General features: G+C 26.0%; 1 protein-coding gene across 4 annotated transcripts in view; it reads right to left on the bottom strand.

Annotated features, from left to right (window-relative positions):
- Positions 1–27,632, bottom strand: part of LOC132932184 (metabotropic glutamate receptor 2) — a 177,882-nt gene that overhangs the window by 97,943 nt on the left and 52,307 nt on the right. For all 4 annotated transcript variants that reach the window (XR_009662828.1, XM_060998431.1, XM_060998430.1 and 1 more), the window contains one exon: positions 2,580–2,895. Coding sequence is in view for 3 of the 4 variants with exons in the window: in XM_060998431.1 (XP_060854414.1) it covers positions 2,580–2,895 (316 nt within the window). In the remaining variant the exon portion in view is untranslated. The remainder of the gene's footprint in view (positions 1–2,579; positions 2,896–27,632) is intronic.

Genomic DNA, 27,632 nt, shown 5'->3' with positions numbered 1-27,632 from the left:
TTGATAATTTTACCTTTTTTCTCTGTGTACTTATTACCCTATAATTTATTATAACTATTAATGGGTAATCTACAAAAATAAATGGTTATGATAATTGTTTGAACATTATAATTATGCTAATTGGCCTATATAAAATCGTTGTTAGTTTGTGTTTGGGTTTTCTCTATATTTATTTCCATATATATTTCTCTATATTTATTTTTTGTTTTAAAATCCATATTATAGGTATTATAAAAATTATAGTCAATTCATGTGATAATAAAAACGGTAACTTTTATCTGTTCGCTGTGGTTAACTCTTTTTCCACTATAAATCATCCGACAACGCTCGTGAAAAGTTTGTTTTTAACAAACGTCCAATTTTTAATACACTCAATGTTGACCGATTGTTCAATTCCACTTCTATTGATAACAAAATGTTTCTTTAAACCCGAATTCGTGCCTGGGATACATTATTAGGAGAACTCAATTTTCACTGTGGCAGTTGACGATTATTCGTCTCTGGACACTGAGCACGAGTGTCTTAATAGTACGTTAGATACTAGGTACTGTCAACGATTGGGGTTTTCAAATAACACTATGATAGATCCAAACGTATTATATTCTACGGCTAGAGGTTAGGTGAGGTATATCATACTTTCGAAAAAAAATGTTTCACGTTAAATCGTTGAAGCATAGATATGATTATAAACTTGTCAATCAAATCATTGAAAATGAATAAGCAATACCTAATACATTCATTTTGTATTAAGACTCTTGAGAATTATTATTTAAATCAAATAATAAATAATAATCAAAAAATTAATACATTTCTTAAGGTAAAATTAAAAACATTTATTTTAATTTTGATTTTTTTATAAATGAGTTGATTTTAACCAGCTTATCAAATCTATCAAACTAATGAGTCAATGCAATATTTTAAATATATTATGTAATCAGTGAACAAAACAAATAATTACTATAGTAACATGCGAAAGTGTGTGTGCGCTGAAACATAATGAACGAATAATACATTTTGAAAATTGTTGAAAAATCTGTCCATAGTATGTAATATACTATATACGGAAGTATGGTAAATAGTAATGTACTAGTCGAATCCCATCGGCACGTTCGAATTTCCAATATTCTATCGACAGCTGTTACTGTTGCTGGGAAAGCAATTTTCTAAACACCTGTATTTGGAAAATACGGTCGAGCGCCTGATAAGCGGTAGCAGTACATTATAATATAAGATATATGTTATTACTTATACAATATATACGCAAATTATTGTCACCGTAGACAACGAGAACGTATGAAATGAATATATTACAAGGGTGGACAATGTGTGTGTACCTATCTTTTCATAGCATCAGAATCATTCTCGTTCAAATAGGAACGGCACTGGAGATCATAAATTTCTATTCAAATGATACGTCGAGAGATTTCAAATAAATCACGAGATGATAATATTTCGCATTAAACTCGTCCTGTAGTCATTTTTGCTATGTGTTTTCATTTTATTTTTTCGTGTTTTTATTATAATATTTTTTTGTCTCTTTTTTTTTTAGTGAGCAAATCAACGCTCGGCACTTTTATAAACAAGAGGGTCGCTTGCGAGGTTTTTTTTAGCACAATTTCCAAAGCCAAATGTTGTGCAAATATTATCAACCGTTCTATAACATCTTTTGTCCTAAATCTTAATGTAACGAAAGTGAATACGTTTCTCGCAAAATCTACAGTTTTCACAGAAAATCTCTCACCCATCTACATTGTCACATTAAGAAATCAACACAGAATTTATATTATTATTAAACTGAACGTCATTTTTCGTCTGTTGGCGTCATATAATTCCACTCTCACAATGTGACACTCATTTAATCCTTTTTAAGGTCCTTCATGATAGATCTACTACCTCCGGTTAATCTTAATAGCACGGCTTATGGTGTATTTAATAACTATTTTGCTCTAAAGTTTGAACTCTAGAACTCCGTCGAACCCCATCACATTATAATCCGCATAAAATACAATCGAAAACCTATTTCTATTGTGTTCATTAGTAATTAATACCGTTATTTATTATATAATATTAATCTCATTAAATACATTCCCGTTTGAGTGAAACAATTTAAGTTGCATAGTTTTACTTACTTGTAGAAAACTAAAATTTATAAATGTACGATAAACTGAGTTTAATATTGAATAAATATAATATCGCCTTCACACCCTATCACACAAGTTTCTGAAATATTACCTTAAAATATAATTAATACCTACCACCAACTAATTAAAAACAACTACTTCCTAAGGGAATTATTCAGGTGAATACTTGGATTATTAAGTTGCCTAAAACTTACATGTTCGTAATAAAATACAAGAATTTAAAGTTATATCTAGAAATAAAAACAATTAGTTTATCAAACCTTGGACTATTATACACATAATTATTGAAGTATGGAACTGCATTAAAAAATCTTTTGAAATGTAAATGTACATTTTATATACAAATGCACACAATAATATATGTATAATTATAAACATAAAAATAGTATTCTTTTAGGACGAAACTTATACACATAAATTATAGTAAAAAGCTCTTACCCTTAGCCTTAGGCTTGCCGAGAAGTTTAATAACGATATCATCATAAGCTTTTTCTTCTGCCACGCCCGAATCCTTTACTAGTTTTTCCTTTGCCGCAATACAAATATTGTACTTGGGCATCAACTTCTCTAATTCTTCAAAAGCTTTAATGCCATAACTGGACTCTTCGTAAATAATTGATATGTAACTCCAGTCAAGTCTCCGGACAATTTCTACCATAACCTTCACTTGGTAAAGATCTGAAGGTATAGTTCGTGTGAAGTATTCAAAACGTTGTTTATTACTTAGTTCAGGACTAGTTGACCAAAACGAGACCTAAAAAAAATGCAATTAAACTATAATATGAGAACATAAAAAATTGACGGGTAATGTATAGATATTTAATTGATTATCAATTTAAAGTGATATTTAAAAAATAAATATCAAATTTTCTCACAGGAATTCCTACTAGAATTTAAAATTTTCGAAAACGCGTAGTTGCAATTTTTATTTATTATCATTTGAAGTATAAAATTTAAAGAAATTTAATATTTCAAATAAAGATGATGATGTTAGTTATTTTATTGTAATTCAAACAACGGAGACCTGAAACTTTTTTCTATTATATATGTTATTATTTATTATACACAAACAAATGTTTAAAATAGGTTTATAGATTCATTTTTAGTTACAAACTAATTCATACTGCTTCAGCTGGAATTTTTTTTAAAGTTGAGAGGACAATGATCAAATGTGAATGGTATACACTATACATTGTTAACAAAATGATTTTTTTATTAAATTATAATTAATAATGACAATAATGTGCTTTCTAGTTGCTAATGTGGAACCGATTAGTTATTAATAAATACAGTCACGATATAATATACGTTATTGTCCCTGGAGCGACCTAAAAACGACGAGCGTTTCTTAATACCCCGACCTGAGCCCATTTCGTAATTTTTCAACTTACTCGTAGATGTACAAATAACACAATTTTAGGCCACGAAGAACACAAACTATTCTTCGGTATACGACTTATATCTTAATACAAGCTAATAATATTCTATGAAATAATATAATTATAATTATTATATGATTTTCTCTACCCCAGTTCATTTTGCTCGTCAACCCCCTGGGATGTCAAGGCGGGGGTCGACAAACCTGAACTCTCTCCTAAAGGCATCGTTCACGCAACCTAAGGGTCATCCTCTTTACATATTATTGAAATTGAATATATATTATTTATAATATTTAAAAATAAAATATATGGAAGACAAAATATACAAAACTATTTTATGTAAATGAGAGTTGTGATTGTTTTTGGTAAAAAATAATTTAACTTTTGACTACCATGTTATACTAATAGAAAAATGTATTACTAATAACAATATTATATTTAATCGAATGCCTTTAGAATTATAGGCTGTCAAAACGCATCTACTCAAAATAATTTTTCATTGTATGCAAAGATTTATTATTGAATTAAATTTTAACACATTCATTACAGCGCCTTTCTCAACAAAAAAGCACACTTGAAGGGTATTATACAGCAAAATTGTTTTCCTGTTTTTATTTTTAAAATTTAATAGTTAACTATAGGTATGTTTGTACAATTTATTTGAAAACAAAAAAGTTAGATAACTATCGGTGTTATTTAGAATTAAGTATTATATAAGTGTTATAACTTTATGTAAGTATTTACAATTGTTTTAAACTAATTTGTAATACATTTATGAAGTATATAGATAATTTAAACTAATTAACTAAAATAAATGACGAATGCATAAAAAAAAATTCTCAGTGAAGATAACTGATTGAAAATGAAATATTTCGAACTGTTCAGAAAATAAGTGACATAAGTGATAACACATTTAATATATAGGTACATAGTTATTATAAGCTTGGCATTATACAAACATTAATATATACATTTTTAAGTATATTAATATAAATAATTAAATTGAATAAACGCTTGTATTAATAATTTTAATATACTAAGTAAGCTCTAAGTGATATCGAATTATCTTCTTTTTTTTATTTAACATACGTTTTTATCAATATAAGTATACCTATTTTATGTTCGGGAATATGTAATTTTGTTTACTTGTGAGATCAAATTTAATATTTTAATTTATTATTATAATATATGATGGTTTAGGGGATATATTATTTAAATTATTTTATGATTTCTTAATCCTAAATCAGTATTCCAGTACAGTCGTAGTTTCGTTTAAAGTGTGTATATGTTTAATTTAGACACATTTATAATTGCATTTTCAAGAAAATGTATTTATGTATAAAGACAAATTGAAAATTAATGAATTATATAATTACATATGATAATATAAAGGCCATAGCAGAATAAATAGCAACCTACGAATTATATTTAAACTTACTTTAATATAAAATTGAGTATAATGTATATTTTGTTAGAAACGCCAATAACCGTAGCAGTTGAGGTGTATATATAAATAAATAAAAATAAAATAAAATACAGGTCATAAATCAAATGTGCAATTATTAATTCTGGTAAACTAACAGTTGAATATAACTATTTGTTAGTACTATTATAAAAAAAAAACATTAATAAAACGGCATTCTAAATATCATACACAATTTTATTACTTGCAATAAGAATCAAGTTAATTGTACGTTCATATGTAATAATAAAATAATTATTACTTATTAGATATCAGTATTTTATATTAGGTATATCGTTTCAATATAATATGAAGTATTAAAATTATAGATGGTAATTATTTATAAATTTATATAGGTATAGCTATAATATATTATATTATATATAAATGTTTAAAATTAATGTGTCAAACTATAATATGTAATTTGATCATACACAGACATTTTAATGCATATTATTGCGCATAAAAAACTATAATAGTTATTTAAATATGTTTTAAGTAGATTTATGTATCGAATAATTTTAACCTATTTTCTAGAATAATATCAATAATTATAGTACTCAATACAGTATAAAAAAGTTGCATACAATTTTCGAACAGAAAAAATAAATCATCTTACATTATACATTTTACGTTGTATCTTAAATACTTGAAAATGTATCCTTGTACCCTCGTATAACTATTATTTTTCTTAAATCCATATATGAATAGATACATAATATTGTAATATTATAATGTATACGAGTGAGACAACCAAGAATAAATTATAAAAAAAATAGATGACAAAGAAAAATAATTTTTAAAAGTCATTGTTATAATAAACAATGTTATCTATTGTTTATATCTTTCGTAATAATAATTTTATAAAATCTCAGGCTATTTTGTACAATTTTTTTTCTTGAAACACAAAGCAAAGTTTAGTTGTTCAGAATAATTGTAAAACTTTCAGATAGTAGAATGTAATATAAGTACTGTTGTTACTTTTTCATTGGCGAATACTCATTATCAAACGATGATCGTTTCTACAATTCCTTTGACGTGTACACATGTATTTTATTATAAATAAATAACTGTATAACCGTTGTCATCCCATCAATATAGGTATTCGCACTTGATTAGGCTGTAAGTTCTAGTGTGTTGACGATATTTTGTTTTCTTGTGCACGGATGTTTCGAACGCGCTCTGAATAATAACTTACGCGGTATAATAAATTATTTATAATACAATTAAATATATGTAAATATATACATATATTTTTATTCGGCACACGAGCACACACGGTTATATCCGTACCATTCATTCTGACAGTTACAGAATTTCGGAATAATAAACTATAAGATTTTTTTTTTCCTGAACAATAAATAATAATAATAAAAATAATCGTTTACGAAAGAATATTTTGTGTCATGCGGTAACGTTCAAATAACGCGAAGTGCTCGGTTACATCATATTGTGTGGTTTTGTGTTTTATTATTATATTCCCATTTTCCCCTCAGTAAGACTCGAAAAGCAAAAAATAAAATAAAACCATCAAACGGACACACATTTATATGTATTTATTTATTTTTAGAGAGAGAGAATAGCGCGGCTTTTATGGTATACGATAAAAAAGAATCTCATTGTGACGGTGATGACATCTTCTAAACACACCGAAGTGCAAATGCGCGAATACGGTTCGTTGTCACTGTCAATTCGTTCCGAAGACTAACACGGGCAGCTTAATAATTTAGGCACTGTCGTGTGTGCAAACGTCTTAGACCTCCCCGTCAGTAATAAAAAAGTCCGTGGACTGTGGAGGGTCAATCGGACAGCCGTAACTGTCTTTTCTTCTCGCACACACGCAATATATATACTATCCCTTTGCAGTATGTTATTTACACAAATACGCCCGTAACTATTTGAGCTCACGTCACGCATGCGCAATAGGCTTAAGACGGTTGAAATTGAACTCCGCGCACGACAATAATAATTAGCGCTTCTTACAGGCTACAGCAGCTGTGCCCAAAATCGGACTAGCTTTTGTTGAATTTAATCGTAGTCCTGAAATCGAAACCTGTATCAATATCTGTCTGATGACCCAGTGGTGTACATTTTTTTTTCTAAATTTGAATTCATCTAATTATTTTCGATCGATTCAGCGAGATGTGTTTTAAATTTTATTAATTATTCATCAACAACGCCTACTATTATATACAAGTACAGTGCTGCGTGCTCTAATATTTCACATAAAATATAAAATTGAATGTAACTTCGACGTGGACTCCACATATCACAAATAAATCATAACAATGAAATATACAAAAATGTATGTTGATGGAGTTAGATCTGGTATAAGATCAGGCCTCATCAATATAATATGTCATAAAACCGTTTTAGATACTCATTAATAAACGTCATAGAATCGATTAAGTCGGTCAATATCAATAGAAATTGTAGCCTTATTATTTTGTATATTATTACAAAATAATAAGCCTACTCAGGATGATTCGACTCATTACAATAGGCGTAATCAACGACGCGATAATATTAACTAGATCAAACGACTGAATATCATTATTATTGTTTATACGTGAGACGGTACAACATCCGATTCTACAAATCGCGAGAACGCGATGAACGGAATTTATAGTATCTATTCACGATCTTCATCCTCATTCTTCATACATGGTCACTAATATAATATTATAATGATTAAGAGATTATTTATTTAATTTCAAAATATTATTTATCATTGATTTTAATATTTTAATGTTATTATTTAAAATATGAAAATTTACAACCTGTACAAGATGCACTATGCATACAATGAGTGCATGCAATGATTGATAAAAGTAATCAGGTGGCGCTCCAGTAATTTTAATATTTAAAAAAAAATATTACACAATTATTTAGAAGCACAGTATTACAATAATATCTTGAGTTAGATTTAAATGATAACAGTTTTATAAGATATGAAGTTATTGTAGTGATGGCTTTATATTTCACGTTTTATCGATTTAAACGATCACTTTATTCACACTTTAAAATCTAATTGTATATGTTTATGGTTCGGATCTATAAAACATCAATGTTTCACCTAAATTTCAAAGATTGAAAAAACAAATTTGAAACGTCCGTCCCCGTATAATCCCGTGTTAGAGGTAGATATATGTACAATATATGACTAGTTCCATGCGTGCGAAAACGTCATCGCCGATGACAAACTTTTTCCGTCATGGTGCGAGTTTTCTGCCTGTCCGTGGGGAAATCCCTTCGTATACCTACATTCATAATACATGTATAAATGTAATGCAAAAAATGCGATTGATGGATCAAATTCGAACTTCTCGCTTTGAACCGTCACACCATGACACTTTGCTTTTACCGCCGCCACATCACATAAATTCAATACTGAAATTCGATGTATTCCAAACATAGGTACTTATATACTATCATCAATGTAATTTCATAATTATTTTAACTGCCGATCCGTATTTGTTTATTTTTTAGATGTCCTCATTAATTTAGATAGTTTAGATAGATTTAACAAGTGCAAACACTTCAATTAAAAACACTTAGCGGAATAGGTTTGATTGTGGTGAAATGTCGCATAGGAAGAGTGAATGATCCGTTTTCGTCGTTAGCAGAACGTATCGTAACTTAGGCGTTTTTCGAGAGTTGCTTATAGAACGAGTCTAAAAGAAACTGGTGCGATCTGGCGGAGTTTTTAAATGAATGGCGTTGGGTCATAAAGAACGGTTGATTTTACCCGGAAGGAGATCAGATTGGAAAGATAAGTAATTCTCCGGCCTTTTATCCGATGAGCTAGATAAAGAACAAGCTCGGTAATTCGTTTTCCGGAAGCTACGGCCGTGATGCGAAAAAAGGATGTTGAAGATACGTGACGCAAGAATTTCCTGTACGAACCCTATCAAGCTTATATACCGGGTGGGCAACAAACCAATACAACATAATCCTGCAAGGAGGACGGAAAAATACATTATAATTATACAAATAACATTTCCAGAGCACGACGTGGGCGCAAAATGTATTGGAGGTCGTCTCTGTCAACCCGTGGTTAGAACGGCATGACGGTGGGTAGATTAAAAATGCATTTACGGTCTCGCAGCGTATACGATCTGGACAAGTCAACCGCGAAGGGCCGTGACCGCAACTCGCAAACACACGCGCACGAGCTAACAGCGGGAAACCCTCCATGTACAATATATATACCTGTATATATATTATATAATAATATGCACCTTATATTATACTGCACGTGCGACGAACGGCATACCGACATTATACCGGTGGAATTAAACTCGACACATCAAACGAGATTTATGTCGACCAGCGATAATAATAGCAGCAGGACGGCGGGAGAACTGTAAACGTGCAAGACCTGACATTCAACCAAAATTTTTCTAATGGTCCAAATAATTAATATTACTGAATACCAAATTTTGAATTTTTAAGGATTAGGAACAAGTGCATTTTTTTGTTTTTAATATTTAATTGACGCAATCTATGACATTATTGACAATAATTGAATATAGTGCGATCTTTATAATGTACGAGATTAGTCTATAGTAGTAATAAATAAAATATTAATTATAATACTTATTTTATACTCAATATAAATAAATAAATAAATTATAAACTATCCAAAAAAAAAGAAGTTCGTTTTTTCTATGGTTGAATTTATCATTTTTAATTAAAATTGAACACATCCATGATTGCAGCGACCCACCATTCAATGTGAGGTATTCACACTCGAAATCTACTACAATATGATGCATGAAAAAAATTCTGGGTATTATTTTTTTAACATTAGTTTATTATAAAATGATAATATTTAAACGTTATAATATGATATATAATAGTATGGAATATAAGCTCGTAAGATTGTTCGTGTCCATTTCAGTCGACAGACTTAATTAAAAAAAGGCAAGAACCATTAACCGTTAACCTCTATCGAAATGAAAAAAACTATCTCAAACGTTTGATCCGTATTCATCACGATCCACATGCTATTATATAGTCAGGTAAGGTGTACGCTTCTACACAATTTGGTGCATAAAAATCATCAAGAAACTCTTGCCGTCAAAGCAGTATAATATTAATAGGTTCACGTACCTCACTTTTTTCACGATATTATTATATTTTAATTAGTGCAAATAAAAATTGACGATGAACTGCGGTCGGTGGGCGAAATTAAAAATTCCTATAGACGTTGAAGAGTGGCGTGGTTCAACCCTCGCTGTTAAGGCCCCACACCGTCCGTTAAAACCATCCGAAAATGCTGTATGGTGGATACGCGATTAGTCGAATTACCAATATTCAAATTACTAAGTATCTTTGAGAGGTTAAATGTGTATATACAGAGAGATTCACCAATCATGATGCGTATTCCCTTTTTTTCTTCAATAACATTTCTATTTAAAATTTGATTTTTGGAGTTGTTTAAAATATATACAAAATATATAAATTAATTTATAATATATATACATTTTTTGTATTAATAAACAAACCCGTTTTTTTTTCAAATTAAAACTAAATTATTTTTCTGATAGTATTTAAAAATTAAAATTCGAACAAGTAAATAGTTGTTGAGTTATTTAATTTTATGTACTAAAGATAATACGAGTAGTTCCATGATAACGGGTTTGTATTTAGGAGATATACGTGCTAGGATAATCTTAAAATTATAACAATTATTTATTTTAATCTATTAATATTTATAATTTTTTTTTTTATGATCCAAGTGTAGAACTAAACACTAAATATAATATTATAATATTATAGTTGGTTTTTATTTTTGTAAAACCATTATTAAGCTCAATTATAATTCTCCTTAGTATTTTATTCTGTGTTTTAACATTTTAATAAATAAAAACTTATTTAAAATTTTGAATTAATACATCAACATTTTCAACTAAATAATTTACAGTAAAAATAGGGAAGGGGTTCCCGTTAAAAAACAAAAGTTATTATCACTTTTTTAAGTAGTACAAAAATTCTGAAGAATTTGAAAATATCGTGTTTAAATATATTTAAAAAATTTAAAATAAATTCATTAATTAAGCGTAACAAACAGGAGAGATCACGCTTGGTGAATCACTCTGTATACTCCTCAAATAAATCGAACGGCGGCATCGTGACCGGTGTCAAAGGCTTTATCGGCCGAAATGACGTCGTCATAAATATAAATTAGCAACAGCCGTCAACGGCGACGTTCTGCATGATGTAAGTATAGACCTCCGCCACACCTAACAATAAAAAAAAAATGTTGATTCTCATTTTGCTAGTTATCTATCCCAATGTCTTAATGTGGTTTTAAGTTTTACTCACACATTACATCGTCGTAATCAAATATTATATTATTATGAAAATCATATACGATTTATTTTGGTCGAATATATTTTTTATTTAGCTCGATATATCTACTACTATATTCAACGTATGATATTATGTTATACACCTTTCAAAGTTATAATAAATTAATTTTCACTTAAATTTCTATTGAGAGTAGTGTTGAATATATTGGGTTTATAATTCCTCTTTTAAGCAATACTTTTTCAAACGGTGTAAAACTCAAAATGTACTCTGCGAGAATTTAGTACCTACCACTGTGTATCAAATATCGATTAAACATTTGATGTAAGAATTATTTTTAATTCGTTTTTGGTAATTTTTTTTTTTTTTATTTATTTAGTAGTTCTCTGTAACATATCTAAACTAAAACTAAATAACTACGATACATGTTTAAGAAATTCAAGCAAGTGTGGTTTTAACTAAACTAAATATGAATGACTTTTCGAATGCGATGATTTATCATTGTTTTCAAACTTTTAATAATAATACACTAGGTACAGTTCTAGTGTTTTAGAACGATACGAGTAAAGCTAACCTTCCTTGTTCTTATTCCGTTTTGTTTTGCAGTTAAAGTTTAAGTTGTATACAAAATATACCCTGTGGTTTCCAAGTTACAACATACACATTTTAAATTAAATAATTGTAACAAACTGAGCCTTATTATATAACAGAAAAAATTGATGATAAATAAATACTATAATCGTGTTTTTTGAGTGACATCATTAATTTTCAAACTTTACGTAAAACTAATAAATATTTAAAAAATGTAATTTCAAAATATTCATTTTTAATAATTTTGAGAAAAATGTTATTCTGTACTTTAAATAATAATATAGAAAAAATTAATTTAATTCATATATTAAAGAAAAAACATTATAAAACATATTTTTATTCATATGCTATTAAATTAAATCAATCTAATATTGATTAAATATTGTAATATATTTCACTTAATAGCATTTGTAACTTAAATAATAAATTAATATAATTATTTTTCTTCTTCATCTATAGCATATGACTATTAAAATATAACTGTCAAACACATACTTTACTCTATACATCACAAAACCGTGTCGATCAGTTCCTAGTTTCATCTTTTCACATATATAAATTAAATTTATCCATGAATAATTCTATTATTTTATTTTTGAAACAGAACCAACAAAACAGAGTTAAGATTTTTTTTATCCACGAATACTTCAGATAATAAAACTAATAAAATTCGATTATCCATAACATTATTACAAAAAAATTGATTAATTTCTATCATATATACTATATACTACCCTATAAAACGCAACATGTGTTATAACAAATAACTATTATTACGGTCATAATTTTAAACAGATAACTTATTTTTATGTATTGTAAAATTGTGCTATAACTGTTTCCAGATGATTAAGTATACACCGTGAAGATAATTTAATAGTTCGGGATATATTATTATGCGTAGCTGGAGCAGAAACATGAAGCCAAAAAATTATTTTGTGAGTAATAAATAATATATAATAAAATATACTCCTGTGATATAATTCAAAAAATGACAATTTTAAATAATACAATGCAAAAACTTTTAACAAAAAAAAATATTATTACAGTATGTATAATAGTGTCTCTTTTACCCTTTAGAAATGTATTTAAAATGAAAACAATAATAATTTTACTAAATCAAAATTAATTTTAACAAAACATTTTAAGTGCATATCGATGTCGATTCCAATTACAAATAAATTATATTTACGGTTACCCAAACTATCAAAAACGAACTGAAGAAAATTAAATTAAAAACTAGTCATAAATAAACTAATTTAAAGTATGAAATCACAATACATTTTTATAATATTATAAAAATACTTACATTATAAATAGGTAACTGGATAAGTAAAATGCAGTTGATATTAGACATTAGTTATCATTATTCGGTACAAAAGTCTTGTTGAAATTACTAATTATAATAAAATCAATATTTAATTATTATAAAATGTAAAATATTTTGATCACTCAAATAAAAATTAGCACGTAAATTAACTTATATCGTTCGAAAATAAATTCCATAAATAAATAAATCACTAGACCTTTGTAATAAATTATCCACAGAAAATACTTGTGCTTAGCTATTTCATTATTTTTCGTTATTGTGTTATTTAATATCTTATGGTACAAAAAAAAAAAAAAAGCTTGAAAATCTTACTACATCTATCGTTTGTGGGCATTATAATAGGCATTTGCAATGACTTTATTATTTTTGTTCTGAGTACACCGCCAACTATACGTATTTTCAAGCAGAAAAAATAAAGGGGTGGTATTTTTTATATTATTTTTTAGTTGGAATATGATATTATTTACGCGCAAAGAATACGGTTATGATATATAAATATATTTATATATATATATAAAATCAAAATACACCCTAAGGGGAAAAAAACAGTAGAAATGTAGTGGAAGAAAAATAGAAGATTACATTATATTTGTATGAGGACACACTATATACGCACATGCGTGCACGTTTTTGACGTCTGGATTGCTATTGTACGAGAATTTCAATTTTTTATGAAATTCTGAAAAGAACGATGGCGATAAAAATACTTCTATATTTCGTTTAAAAAAAATTTAAATATAAACTATCTATTTTCGTATTTCAGATTTTAAGCGAAATCACAGAACTTTTTGTTTTAGATCCATAAATGCTATTTATCAGTATATACTTTTTTTGAGTAGTAAAGCTCAAAAAGCTTCACGTACTGCATCACTAAATTGGAAACTATAAAATATTATAATGATGATTCTTTTAAACCCCTTAGTAATATCCTAGAGTGTTGTGAAAAATATCAAAACAACGATGAAAAATCCGAAAAAAATATTGTGTTAATTAATGCATGATGAATATTATTAGTACTTATTGTTACTGTTTTATTTTACAGCAGGAAATGTATTTATCAAATTTTACAATAAAACAATAATTCATAGTATAAAAGAAACAATTATGAACGAAATTGTTCTATTAGTCTATATTACTAAATACTAAGTATACCTACTTTATGATATATTTATATTATTATTAAAGTAATTTATTTCACTATTAGTAATATGGTAGATTGAATTAGTTTTCATCAAAAATATTGCATTTGAAAATTGTATGTATAAAATATTATAAAATATGTCGACATTTTCTTATGTACTTACGAAAAATATTTTTAAATTACAAAAAAAAACTAAAATATCATTCTTTATTGTTTAACTATCTACTTTTTTCCAAATTGTAACTTAATAAAAATTATAATAAAACTGTGTTTACCTACCTATATATATATATTTTTTTTTTTGGTTAATATATGAACTAGTTATGAAAAATTATATTGTTTTAAATTTAACTACAAAATTATTAGAACATTTTCACAACTTTAACGACTTTTGTCAAAATGTGAACTTCAAATGCATATAAAAAAAAGTGCCAATAAATATTTTTAAATAACTACAATATAACTTATAAGGAACCTTTTATTAAATTTTCAAGTTTTTTGACCAAGCAAAACTTTTATGGCATAAATTAAAAAAAAATAAAAAATAAAATTACCAAATATTCTTTACAGTTATTATCTTTAAAGCTAAAAAAACCACATATTTAAAACATTAAAACATGTTTTGAAAATTAAATCATATATTACATCAAATAATAATTTAAACATTTAGAAAACATTTTAGTGGTTATTTTTAGTTACACCGAAACAAAATTGAATTACTGGTTTTAAGAAAAATTAAGTTTTTCCTTGACTTGTTTTGGTTTTTCCCAGTTTCAAAAAATTACTGAAAATACTAGACACTCAAAAGTACTAACTAGTTCCGATTGTTTACAATAAACTACCACTTAAGTTTAAAATCAAAGAATTGTTACAGCCCAAACATTATAGACAATTACACATAATTTATTATAAAATAAATAAATTTATGAAGCGGCAGATAATATAAAATCTATATGTTTCTCATACAATAAATTAATATTTATTTAAGTAATATAGCAACACGACATTGTTATTTCAACACATTCCTTCCTTCACCCATATTCTAGAAATTATTAACATACCTTATTGTTTATTATAAATTATAATGTCAACTGTATAAATACTATTAACGTTAAAAATTACTAGGTATAAAATAAATTAATTCTTTTTCATATAAACTGAGTAGGTAGATGGTTTAATATTTTAATTAATTTAAGCTTATTATTAAAAATAGAAAGAAATTAAAAAAATGATTGAATTGTTAAATTGCATGATAAAAATAGGTATAATGTTTTTCTGAAAAAATAATTTATTATGTTATATTATTGGAAACCTAACTTAACCTTGTTCGAAAACAATTTAAGACATTATACGATCTATACTTAAAATTCTCAGAAATCTTTTGAAGTTGAATTTAATAAAAGCGTTTATAAATGTAAATTTTTTTACATTAATATAATATAATATATTGTATAATAGCTGCGTAAATTATACGTAGTATAATAATATAGCCTATGCATTTAAATAAAATAGACAAACTCTGATTATATTTATTAACTGAGTTAAAATTTAATGGTCTTAAGTATTTATTTATTCCAATGAATATTTTTTCTATGGAAGGAGAATATTAAACTATTAAATATTGTCATTAAAATCTAAAATTTAAGAAAAATTATCTATAATTTACACAAAATGACTATAACATAAAAAATATTAAAAAATGATACAAAAAAAAAAAATCATGAAAAAAAATATAGTCGTGTATTTTGAATAAATAATAAAACATAAAACAAATGTGTTGCTTTGCCATTAATGCACAACACTAAATTAATAAAAATGCGAAATGCATCAACATTCTTTTTTAACTATAATATTAAATGATCATAAGTTCTTAATGTTAAAAACATGTTTTGAATCAATAATATTCAAAATTATCATGTACTAGTAGAACTGACACGATCAATTCAAAAATTATATTGTATTTTTTTTTTATGTAATAATACATATTCAATCAGCATTAATTTGCATGACCAATTATTCCAAATTTTTTTTAAATATCACCTAACTTGATATTATTCAGAAACCAAAATTAATTACATAATAACGCAACAAACAAATATTTAAACTATCCATTAACTTAGCGACTATCCTGCTAGTATATAATAATATTATTAACCCGTATGCTATACTAAATAATAAAAATAATTTTCAGTTATAATAGTTTGCTACTAAAATATGTACATGTCATATATGCTATTTGATGTTGCAGTATACTTCATTTGGGAAGTATGTCTCATATAGGATATTCAATTACATAGTAACTTGCAATTAATATCGTCTAATATATTGTAATCATAACATATATAACTATGATGGTACATAATGACACTTAAAGTTAAAGGCAACAACGATAAGGCATTAGATAAGTTTTTTTTAAATCATTTTATGTATATATACCAAATAAAGGTAAATTTAATTTCTTTAAAATCTTGCATATATTTTAAATTATAGTTGAAATAATATATATTTTATGATAAGAAATAAGTAAATTTAGCTGCATTTTTTTCAATTTTCTAATTTCAATAAAAATACTAATACTAAACAATATGTTAAAATACATAATATACCTTTTTTTACTTTATATAGAAAAATCTTTGCAAATAAACCAAACAATTTATAAATCATGTTTGTTGACAGCAAATTTTTTTGTAAATGCCCAATTTTATTTGAATAATTATTTTATGTGGTAGATCTCAAAATGTACGAGTTGGTCATAATATTTTTCAAAATATAATTTCTCCTAAAAGTTATTTGAGTTAATTTTATAAGGTTTAAATAATAAACATAAAGAATCAAAAAACAAAAAAATTAAAAATAAAGAAATAAATAACCCACAAAAATGATTTCCATTATCCCCTATGTATTATTAGCATTAATTTCCCAGTTAAAATTATAACAATACACACATAATATTGACAAAAAATAATAATGAAGTATAATATTAGAGTTAGATTAATTTAGAGTCCCGTAATATATATATACTAAATATCTATACATTGAATTAGATACAGAATTCAAGTTATCAAAATTAATCTTATTTCGGTTAGAACATTAACACAATTATCTATATACTATTACCTATACTATAATATTTATCTCCGGTTTTTCGGTATGTTGCCTAAATAGTTTTGCAAATTGTATATAATAGACGAACTTCAATGGTTATGTATTAATTGTATTTAAAGTTCCTAATCTAGTACCAACACAGCATAGAAATCTATGCCTATATATATATAATAAAATAAAAACGCTTGATTGGCATATCAACACACAATCCACATAATTGGGTGTAGAAATAAGAAGTTTTGCACGAAGGTTCCTTACATAATGTAGGCAAGTATCTAAGAAAAAATTATAGAAATTCAAACTCACAGAAATCGAAAAAAAAATGTCAAAGATTTCCTACCACAAATTATACAATCACCAAGTAGTTATTTTTTAATTTATAGAGCTCATCACTTCGGAATTGGCTTTAAGCATAGTAAGTTAACATAGACCCAACTCTTGATTTTATTTTTTTAATTGGGAAATGACATAGAAATACACCCGTGGAGCTATATATTTGGTGTTTACAGTGACGTTTTAAAAAATGGAAAACGTACCAATGACCTGATTGTATTAAAATGTGTATTATTTACATTTTTATTCATTTTTGCGGGTGAAGGTAAGCCTAAACCGATTTTATCGTGAAGTGTGTATATGATGTATATAAAATCGGCGAGACGTAATCCTTCGTTAGAAGTTTAAGGACGTTTTTAAGATAACTTTGGGAAGAGAAAGTTTTTAATTACTAATAAAAGTCGCATTAATTAATACACAAACTACAATTTATCAGATTGTGTTTGAATATTACTAAAACTAAAAAAAAAAAAATAGATGTTCTGTTACAAGAAAGGTCCTGTACGGTTGCGCTTTATACTCGATTCACTTGCGTACCATGACCAAGGAGGCCCTGAAGCCCAACAACCTGGTGGGAATCGCTGGATCTGCGAATTCCAGCTAGGGCGTCCGGTCCCGTAGTCACGTACACCAGTAAACATATTATATTACAAAATATGCTCACACAACAACTGAAATACACCAAGCGATGTATCAAATCCATCGCAGGCTGATTGCCAATCTTGGTGGGATTTGTTCACAAAGCTAGGTATACTATGTACACCAACAAGGCATTAAAGGGACACTAAAAGGAAATGGTCCAATAGTCGGGCTTTTACTTCGATCATACAAAAAATAGAAACTTTTTTATGGAGTATTAACGAACTATGCGCGGTAAGGGGGAAAGATGTACTACACCGGTGTTGTCTCATTATTATAACAAAAGTGGCGATATAATTTAGGTCGTATAAATATACCATACTTATAAACCATAATAAACTCTAATACAATGCACTTCTAATATGTGTAATGTTTATTCTGTTTACTTTTACACATCTAAGATTTAATGTATCAAAACATCAGTTTAGATTTAACTATATATGAATAACTTATATTCCCATTATTGTGTCCACCCGTCGGTTAGTTATAAGTGCATAGTTACAACTATTGATATTAATATAAACTATATTCAAGAGAATAAATAAAAAAATTTACAACGGTTCTATTTGACGTAAATTTATACTAGCCAGTATTAAAAAAAAATATAAAAATATAAGTATTTACTATTTAATATATATTTATACTAGCCAATAGTAAAAATAGATACCAGAATATAAAGGTTATCAAATTCTTTTTAAATTGTGAATGGAGTTAGAGTAAATTATTGATTTGTATTAAAATAGGCTTGGAAACCGAGAATTCAGTAAGTACGCTCGTCTAGAGTGAGCAATCCTAAATATTGTTTTACTTTTGTTTTATTTTTTTTTAACTATAGTGTTATATATTTTATAGTAACATCAACATTAAATCATGGTACCTATTTTAATTTTAATTACACTTTTGTGATTTATGAATCTATTAATTAAGATTTTCTAAAGAAAATGTTTATAAACTAATAAATTAAATTAATTATATATCATATATCGTTATACAAAAAAAAAATACTTATGAGTAAAAGCCATGAAGTTTGTTCGATTTTGTATTAAACGTTATCTTACTATTTATACGATATATATTGTATAGAATAGGTTTATTATAATTGAACTTTAGTATAGTTCAATGATATATATAAATATATATATATATTATGGTTAAACTTTTAAATTACTATGATATATTTATACAAGTCCCTATATGCTAAGAGTTTTTTCTCAAATAATATAATGTTGCTTGATAAGTCAATATTTTATTATTTTTCATTTTTTTATTTAAAAACAAAAATTAATTATATTTAAAACATGTAGCTCACAAGTTCACTAAGTGTATTCACATAGTGGCATATTTTTTTAAGATTGAAATTTTTTGATATAATTTGGGGATTCAGAAATTTATTGGAAACTATAAACTAATCATCTTCTGCATGATAAATTAAACGTTAACATTACTATAAGCTATACTTACAAGCGGGTAATTACAAATAAATTATTAAATAAATCAATGTCTAAACAGGTTTTATGATTGTTTGGGCATAATTAATTATGCCTATAGTAAATTAATGTATTTCACTAGAATATAATATAATATAAAGTCCATATATCAAAAGGGTTTAGGCTGAAATAGAAGAGTAAAAAAATCAAATATCAAATAGTCAGATTTATTTTTCTGCACATATGGTTTTCCATCTAAATGTATAATGAAGCTAGAGTATTCTTTAAAATAAAAATACCTTTTTTTATGTTCTATTTACTAGCTGATAAAGTTATTTTTTTTTATTGATTTAAAGCAATTCTCATCATCATGATTTATTTTCGAGTAATTAACATAAACATTATTTTTACATTTTTATAGCACAGATATTAACTAAACAATTTAAATGTGCATTGGAATAAGTATTTTTAATTTTTTTAAATGATTAATATGGTGTATTATAAATTGATATAAATCAAAGAATAAAGGTACCATACAGAAAAACAATAAGACATGGGGTCTGTCTAAGGGTGAAGGTAGTATGAATAGATTTTGTTTGGTTAACTTTAAAACGCCATTTGGTTAAGAAATTTTCCATACAGATAAGGTGATTTTTCAGGTTAGTAGAAGCAGTGAGATGATAATTATTGATGGAAATTATCGCTTTGTCATCAGTATAGTTAGCTACTGTTGTATTAAAGAGTGGGTGGTTAGTCAGAAACATAAATGTTATATAGAAAAGGGGATAAAAGATGAGCCATGACAAATTTTAAAATGACATTCTATGAGATATGGTTTTATAATTAAACAATAAGCAGGAGAAAGAAATCTTTTAAGCTTATACTGAAGGCAAAAGTGCCAAATATGATCAAAAGCTTTAGATATGTCCAAAAACACACACGTGCAATATAATTTTTGTTCCGGGAAATACGAAATAGCGTAAACTAATCTGTGCATCTGTGCACTTGATGTATAGTCGAAGGAGAATCACAAGACCCGAATTGGGTATCGGGCAGTATGTTATTTTCAATAGTAACGGGTAGAATATATTTAAGAATTAACCTTTCAAGTATTTTAGCAAAGAATGGTAAAAATCTAATTGGACGATGATAGTAGATTATTAAGGATTAATATTATAGTTGAAAATTTCCAAAGTAATGGAAAATAAAAAAAGTCTAAGGATTGCATTGTAAATGTGTAAGATACGGACGATGACTCTTTTTTTATTATTCACTTATTTAGGAGTTAAAATCAAACATCAAAGTATAGGAGAAAATTATTGGAATAAATTAGCATTAAAAGTGCATTCGATGTTGATAGAACATTAAAGTACACTCATATTTAAAATACACTATGAAAATAATACGATCCACTTATTCAACGAATTAATTAATTTTTAGTTGAAAGAAAATGTAAATTTGAATATTTTACGATTGTTTAACTTCAGGAACAATAAAAGAATAATATTCTTAACATATTATGTTAAATTAGTTTAAATTTACAGTAGTAATAAAAAAAAAATATTTATTAAATGATAAATAATGATATTTCTTAATTTTGAAAACGTCGAAAGTAAAATAGTGTTTTTGATAAAATTAAAGATCAAACAAAGGTCTACTAAAATAATGTATAAATTTTATAAATTTGCTATCAATAATGATGCATAATAACACTGGTATTTTATTTTTTTGCATATGCCAAATTCTAAAAATATGCCAAAAAATAAATCTTTATCAATTGTAAAATACCATACAATAATCGTCATTGATCTTTTTAAATCCTAACGGCGTTAATTTCACGCGTAGAAACCCCACATCAACCCTATGATCCCTGATCATAATCTAAAAATAAGCTGTCATTTTCAACAGAAGTTATACCAGTTATTTATATATATATATACAGCAAATGTTAATCTTTCATTTTCAGGAACATAACAGATACTGTAAGAATGATGTGATTAATAATTATTTAACGATCCGACTAATGGAAATTAAAAATTGTTATTGAATTATAATAATTATTTTGTTGTTTAGAAGCTATATAATTTCAAAATTAATTCTATGATTATAAAAAAAATATTTTTAACGCAGTTTTGTGCAAAATAGTATGTATAAGTATAGTATATCAATAAATATTTAAATGAAAAACAATAAAAAAAAAATCATCGTAAAATTATAAGCGTTTATATAATGAAGTATCAAAGATTTAATTATGCATCATAATAATAGAGAACAAAATATCCAAAAAATATATGTATATAATATTTATAAGATAGTGCGATGGTGATATAATATTTTTGTCGCCGTTATGTCTTCTCTCTAATATTAAAATAAAGTACATAAACTGGCTGGAGCGATTTACGATAGAAACAAAATTTAATCAAAAAAAAAATAAAAATAAAAACATAAACACTTGTAAGCTTTAAATATTAATTTCTCGTGTTTGACAATGAATTTTTTAAATTGAGTTTTTGTTTATACTCCTTTGATTTTTGTTAATGTAATAGAAAAAATTATAATTAATTCACAGCTAGTGTAACAATATATTATTTAATTTTTTTTAGTTACGTTTATGTGATAAATCGTATATTTTCTTAAGAATACTTATAAGATGAACTTGTTCTTAGATATTTACAAGATTTTAAGCAGTTTTTGTACACATATTATTGAAAAAAAACAACTATTAAAAAAAGAAAATATAATACACTCATAAAGCAAATATATTCTTAAATCTTAATGCATTGAATTTCGGTTAGATACTATAATATATTTATATCTTCCTAATTGAAATTTTGAAAAATTATAAGCCATACGTAATAGATTTTAAAACTTTGTTTCACGATATTACTTACGTGTTTTTTATATTTCTATTAATTTGATTTTCTAATTTCCGGTGTTAAAAATTAAAATTTTATCCTTAAATAATAAATTACTTATCCTATAAGCAAATATAAGAAAAAAAATTTAAATTATCCGCAATTGTTTTCATACTCAAAATGAGACTTACGTTACTATGTATACAGTTCACTCTATTTTCACCCAATTTCCTAATTATTATGGTGGGGATTAGTTTTGTTTGAATTAATTTTATTTATTACGGATTTTAGTATTTGGTTTTGTACATTTTAGATTCTGCGTGAAGTGATTAATGTATTGGTTAAACAACGATGTATGTTTTATTTATTTATTTATGTTTATTGAGGTTATCGTCAACCTATTAGAAGTAGTAAAAGTTATTTTACCTTAAGCTTTGAGTGTTGTTTCAGGTAGAAAAATATATCTAGTTGCTATTTTAGTTTCTATACAGATTTAAAATAGCTGGTACTTTTTGTGCTATAAATAAACATATTAAATTATCGATTTTTTAATTTATGTATGATAAAAATGATATGATTTGAAAATATGTTTGTATTATTATACGGGTCCGACCGTGCTCCAGGGCCACATGTTTGATAACACAGGTACTTATGTAGTATTCAATAATTCACAATTTTTCATGAAACTATAAAAAAATTATAAATTCATGAGATTAATGAAAATAAAATGTTGAAACGTCAAAATTTTTAGTAAAATAAACTCAAATAATGGCTGTCGTCTATTATTTTGAAAATAATTAAATAAAAGTTAACTTTTTTAAACTTTTTTACAAAAACATTAAATTAAATTAAAATATGAAATACTTGTAGTTCTTGTCCCTGTGAGTCATAAAAAAAAAAATTATGATATTATTTCAGGAGATATCGAAATAGGTAAATCCTCACGGGATACCTTGTATAATATTTAGTTTTAAACTTTTAACCGTAGTTAAGATGTATCAAAAGACGAAAATAATTATATTGTTATAATTTTTTTATAAGGATTCAAAGTTTAAATTTTTTAGGTAGTTAAAATTCATAAAATGTTAAAACCTATGGATTGAAATTTGAAGACAAAAGGTCGTTGTAAGTTTTTCTTACAAAAACTTAAAAATATACACCATAAAAAAATACACATGCATATTTTTTTATAGTTATTTCAAGTTTTAAAAATTATTTTTGAATAATTTGTTACAACATAATTTAAATATGTTTAGTTACCTATCGCTTTATCATTACTTATACACAATTATAATACTATTAACGTTTAGTGAATAATAAAATATATTTATTTAAAACAGTCCATATCTATAATAATTTTTTCCTTGACTCGTTTTTATTATTATTATTTTTAGATAAAATTTTACTTTATAAAAATATATTAATTCTGATAAAACTATTTATAAAGCATAATGTACATTTTGTTAATTGTAACAATATTAACATTGCACAATAACAACTTACATAAAATCAACTTAATATCAACATGGTGCAATGTTTAAATAGCACATAATATTATTATTGTATAGGTATATTACTATTGTTTTGAATGAAATGAATAAATCAACTATGCATATACCTATACAACGAACTTTGAAAACACATAATTACTTACATAATGCGTTAGTAACTAAACAAAATATGAAAATCTAATATTTTTTTTTTTTTAAATTAAAAAACTACATTAAAAATTAAGGCCATGTAAATTGAAATGAATTTAATATGGTTCATGTTTAAGCAGATTATAAACCTAAAAAAAAAAATTATTGCGTATTTTTATAACAGATTATAAGAAGAAAAAAACTAAAGTAGAATAAAAATAAATATGCATTAAATCATATTTTTAAACTAAATACCGGTAAAAGTTATGAAAAATAAAACTCATTTTTAAAAGTTATTAACTAATAAAAGGTTTTCAAAAAATATATATTACCACTATTATAATATTATGTCTCGTATAATGTACCTATTTAAAAAAATATATAGATTTGTATAAAATGTTTAATTAATATTAGGACAAATAAATGAATAAAGTTAAAAGAAAAAAAACAGTATAATTGTTAATAATTTAATAAAAAAAATGGTTTTGGCATTATTCATGCAGATAATAAGGACGATTACATGTTTAAATGTAAATTTTTATTAATAGTCTTTATTAAAAAAAAAAAACCAGGAAAGTCGCTCAGATGTATTGAAGATTTAGACTTTAGATTGTACCTCGCCATAATCAACCATAATAATTATTTAAAAAATATTAATTAGATAAATCCTCTACATAATAATAATTTATAGTAAGTATATGAAAAGTTGTTTTGAATAAAAATGGTAAACAGCATCTATTTCTTATTGTCTTATACTTTATAATTTATTTTTCTATTGATATAATTGTTCAGACTTATAATATATTAAATTAATATAAATATTATTAATTATCTGGTCATTTTATATTATAATATAATTGTATCATACATTATTTAATATATTAACCTATAAATCAATATCTATCTTACAGCCACCTTACAAAGATATAAAAATAGGACTTATGATTAGTGCCAACGATTAACACTCTTTTGAATTACGATAGAAAATAGCTAAAATTGTTAGAACATATATCGTTATTTTTCGTTTAGTTAAAATATCGTTGACGCATTGTTCTTCGTACATAATATATTATTTTACCAAAGTGGTTCCAAATGTTTAATGTTCAATCAACGTTTTTTTTGTGGGGGGGGGGGGGGGTGGTAATAAACCGTGCTATTTATACGTTCCAACCGCCTTATTAAAACGATCCTTTTCAGAACCACCAATGCTAAATTAACTTAGAATCATACCGAAACTACACAAAAACCAACGTCAAACATATATAACTGACTATGAAATACTGATAAAAAACCGAGGTCGAGTCCTAAAATCAATGGCAAGGTAATTTGAAGGTACAAAATCAGACTCACACATTACTTATGCACTCGGCCAACAAAAGATGCACTTTGCAAAACATAACCTTAGCAGCCACAAGGATAACGAATACGAAGGCCTACGGACGTCAAGCCCTTATCGGCTAATCGTCAGGCAAGGTTTGGGAACTGACTTTATCCGAACCGACAAACTACAACGTTCCACAGCCGAAATAACCCATTTTTTGATAATACCATGTTCCCTATGCCCTGCGTGCTCAATCGAGTCCGTCATCTGGAGCGTTCCCTTGATTCATACCATATACGGTATACGCCAAAACAAATGTATTCTTGAAATATTGTATATAAATAGCGTCTTGCCAAATATTGGGGAAACTACTTATAGAAACCATCGCCAGCCGAATTCGTTTCCTCCACCCGTTTATTACTTATTTTATGTAATATGATAAGGACGACACAATAATACCTAAGTTAACTCATGAAAATCTAATTAATTATATCTACGATGTAATTTAGTCGCAATAGGAATAGGGTACATAGTGATAGTAGTGATAATAGTGATATTTTTACTTTTAAACGTAAAACACATCACTTGAGCTCATAAACACATAACGCGTTTTTATAGTACGCCAACACACTATGTATTATATCGTAGTATAGTATAAACACTATAAACATAATAAATCAAGATAAATAATACGTCATTTTGAAACGGTGACAAGTGATTTAACATAAAAAAATATTTTTGGGAGGCTCAAATTACCCAACCTAGCGAGGTTTTGTTAGGTATTTACTACACGCCAGAAATTGCCATTTAAATATTTTCTTTGGAACGAATCATTAGATTTAAATTTTAATAGAGTTTTTAAGAATTATTACCTGTATTTCATTAAACGACTTTGTGATAATATGGCGATAGCAACAACAATAATAATATTTCATCACCGTTTTTTTTCACGTATTTCTAAAATACATTTTGGAAAACTATATTCTATTTGTAAAAAACTAATTTCTCTAGGGAGTAATATTGACAACATTTATCTGTATAGGTAACTCTTTATGGTTTATTGCGGTAGATAACAGTCAAAAACTATATTTAGTATCTTTTGGTTTTACCTTAGGTATTTTATAGTTTTAAAAATATGTGTTGACTTCACTAACATGATTAAGGTGTTACAAACAATAGTAAACTCCCATCCTACACAGGAAGATATTACATGGATAATTTGTTAGGTAACATTTATTTAAATGTTTACAACAAATATTATAATATAAATAACGCTATACAATTTCATAAACTATAGGTACCCTTATATGGTTGATTATATAACAATAACATACATACAAAACAAAAAATAAAGCACAATTGCATTCAATTAGATTATTTTTACACGCACATTACATTATCCAAACACTCTTCCATTACCTATATAGTAGGTATCATTCCTTCGTAAAGTTAAACAAATTAAATATTATATGGTCTTTTTTCCGGTAAAAGTACTGTCAATAAAAAATATGAGCATGTGTACACAAAATACATAAAATATATTATATCATACATATATGTGTACACGGAACATAACGATCTTAAGAAAGAAAAATTGTTTCATCTCTATAGTTTTTTTGTTTGATATGACGGAAATGATAAACGAGAATAATGTCGAAATACAAACTATCTGAAGCCGAACCTACGTTTTCCATTTTGTTATGTTGTGTCAAATATATATGCTCCTGCGCTAACAGTATAAAATAATATTCGGTTATTTGTCAAATGATATATGCGTAGGTATTGACTTTAAGGATGTAAAAAACATATGTATTGAAGGACGATATAAAAATCATCAAGAAAACAAACACTGGCAGTTTCGGTTGAACCAAAATAAAATAAAAATAAATAAATAATCACCAGAGTGCCTTTAACACTTAGTCTGTCTTTTTTTATTGACTTTTTAAATATTTAAAA

The sequence above is a fragment of the Rhopalosiphum padi genome, chromosome 1, assembly GCF_020882245.1.
Source record: "Rhopalosiphum padi isolate XX-2018 chromosome 1, ASM2088224v1, whole genome shotgun sequence".
In the NCBI taxonomy this organism is placed as follows: domain Eukaryota; kingdom Metazoa; phylum Arthropoda; class Insecta; order Hemiptera; family Aphididae; genus Rhopalosiphum; species Rhopalosiphum padi.
Note: the sequence above shows the minus strand (reverse complement) of the source record. Positions and strands in the feature narration are given on the sequence as shown.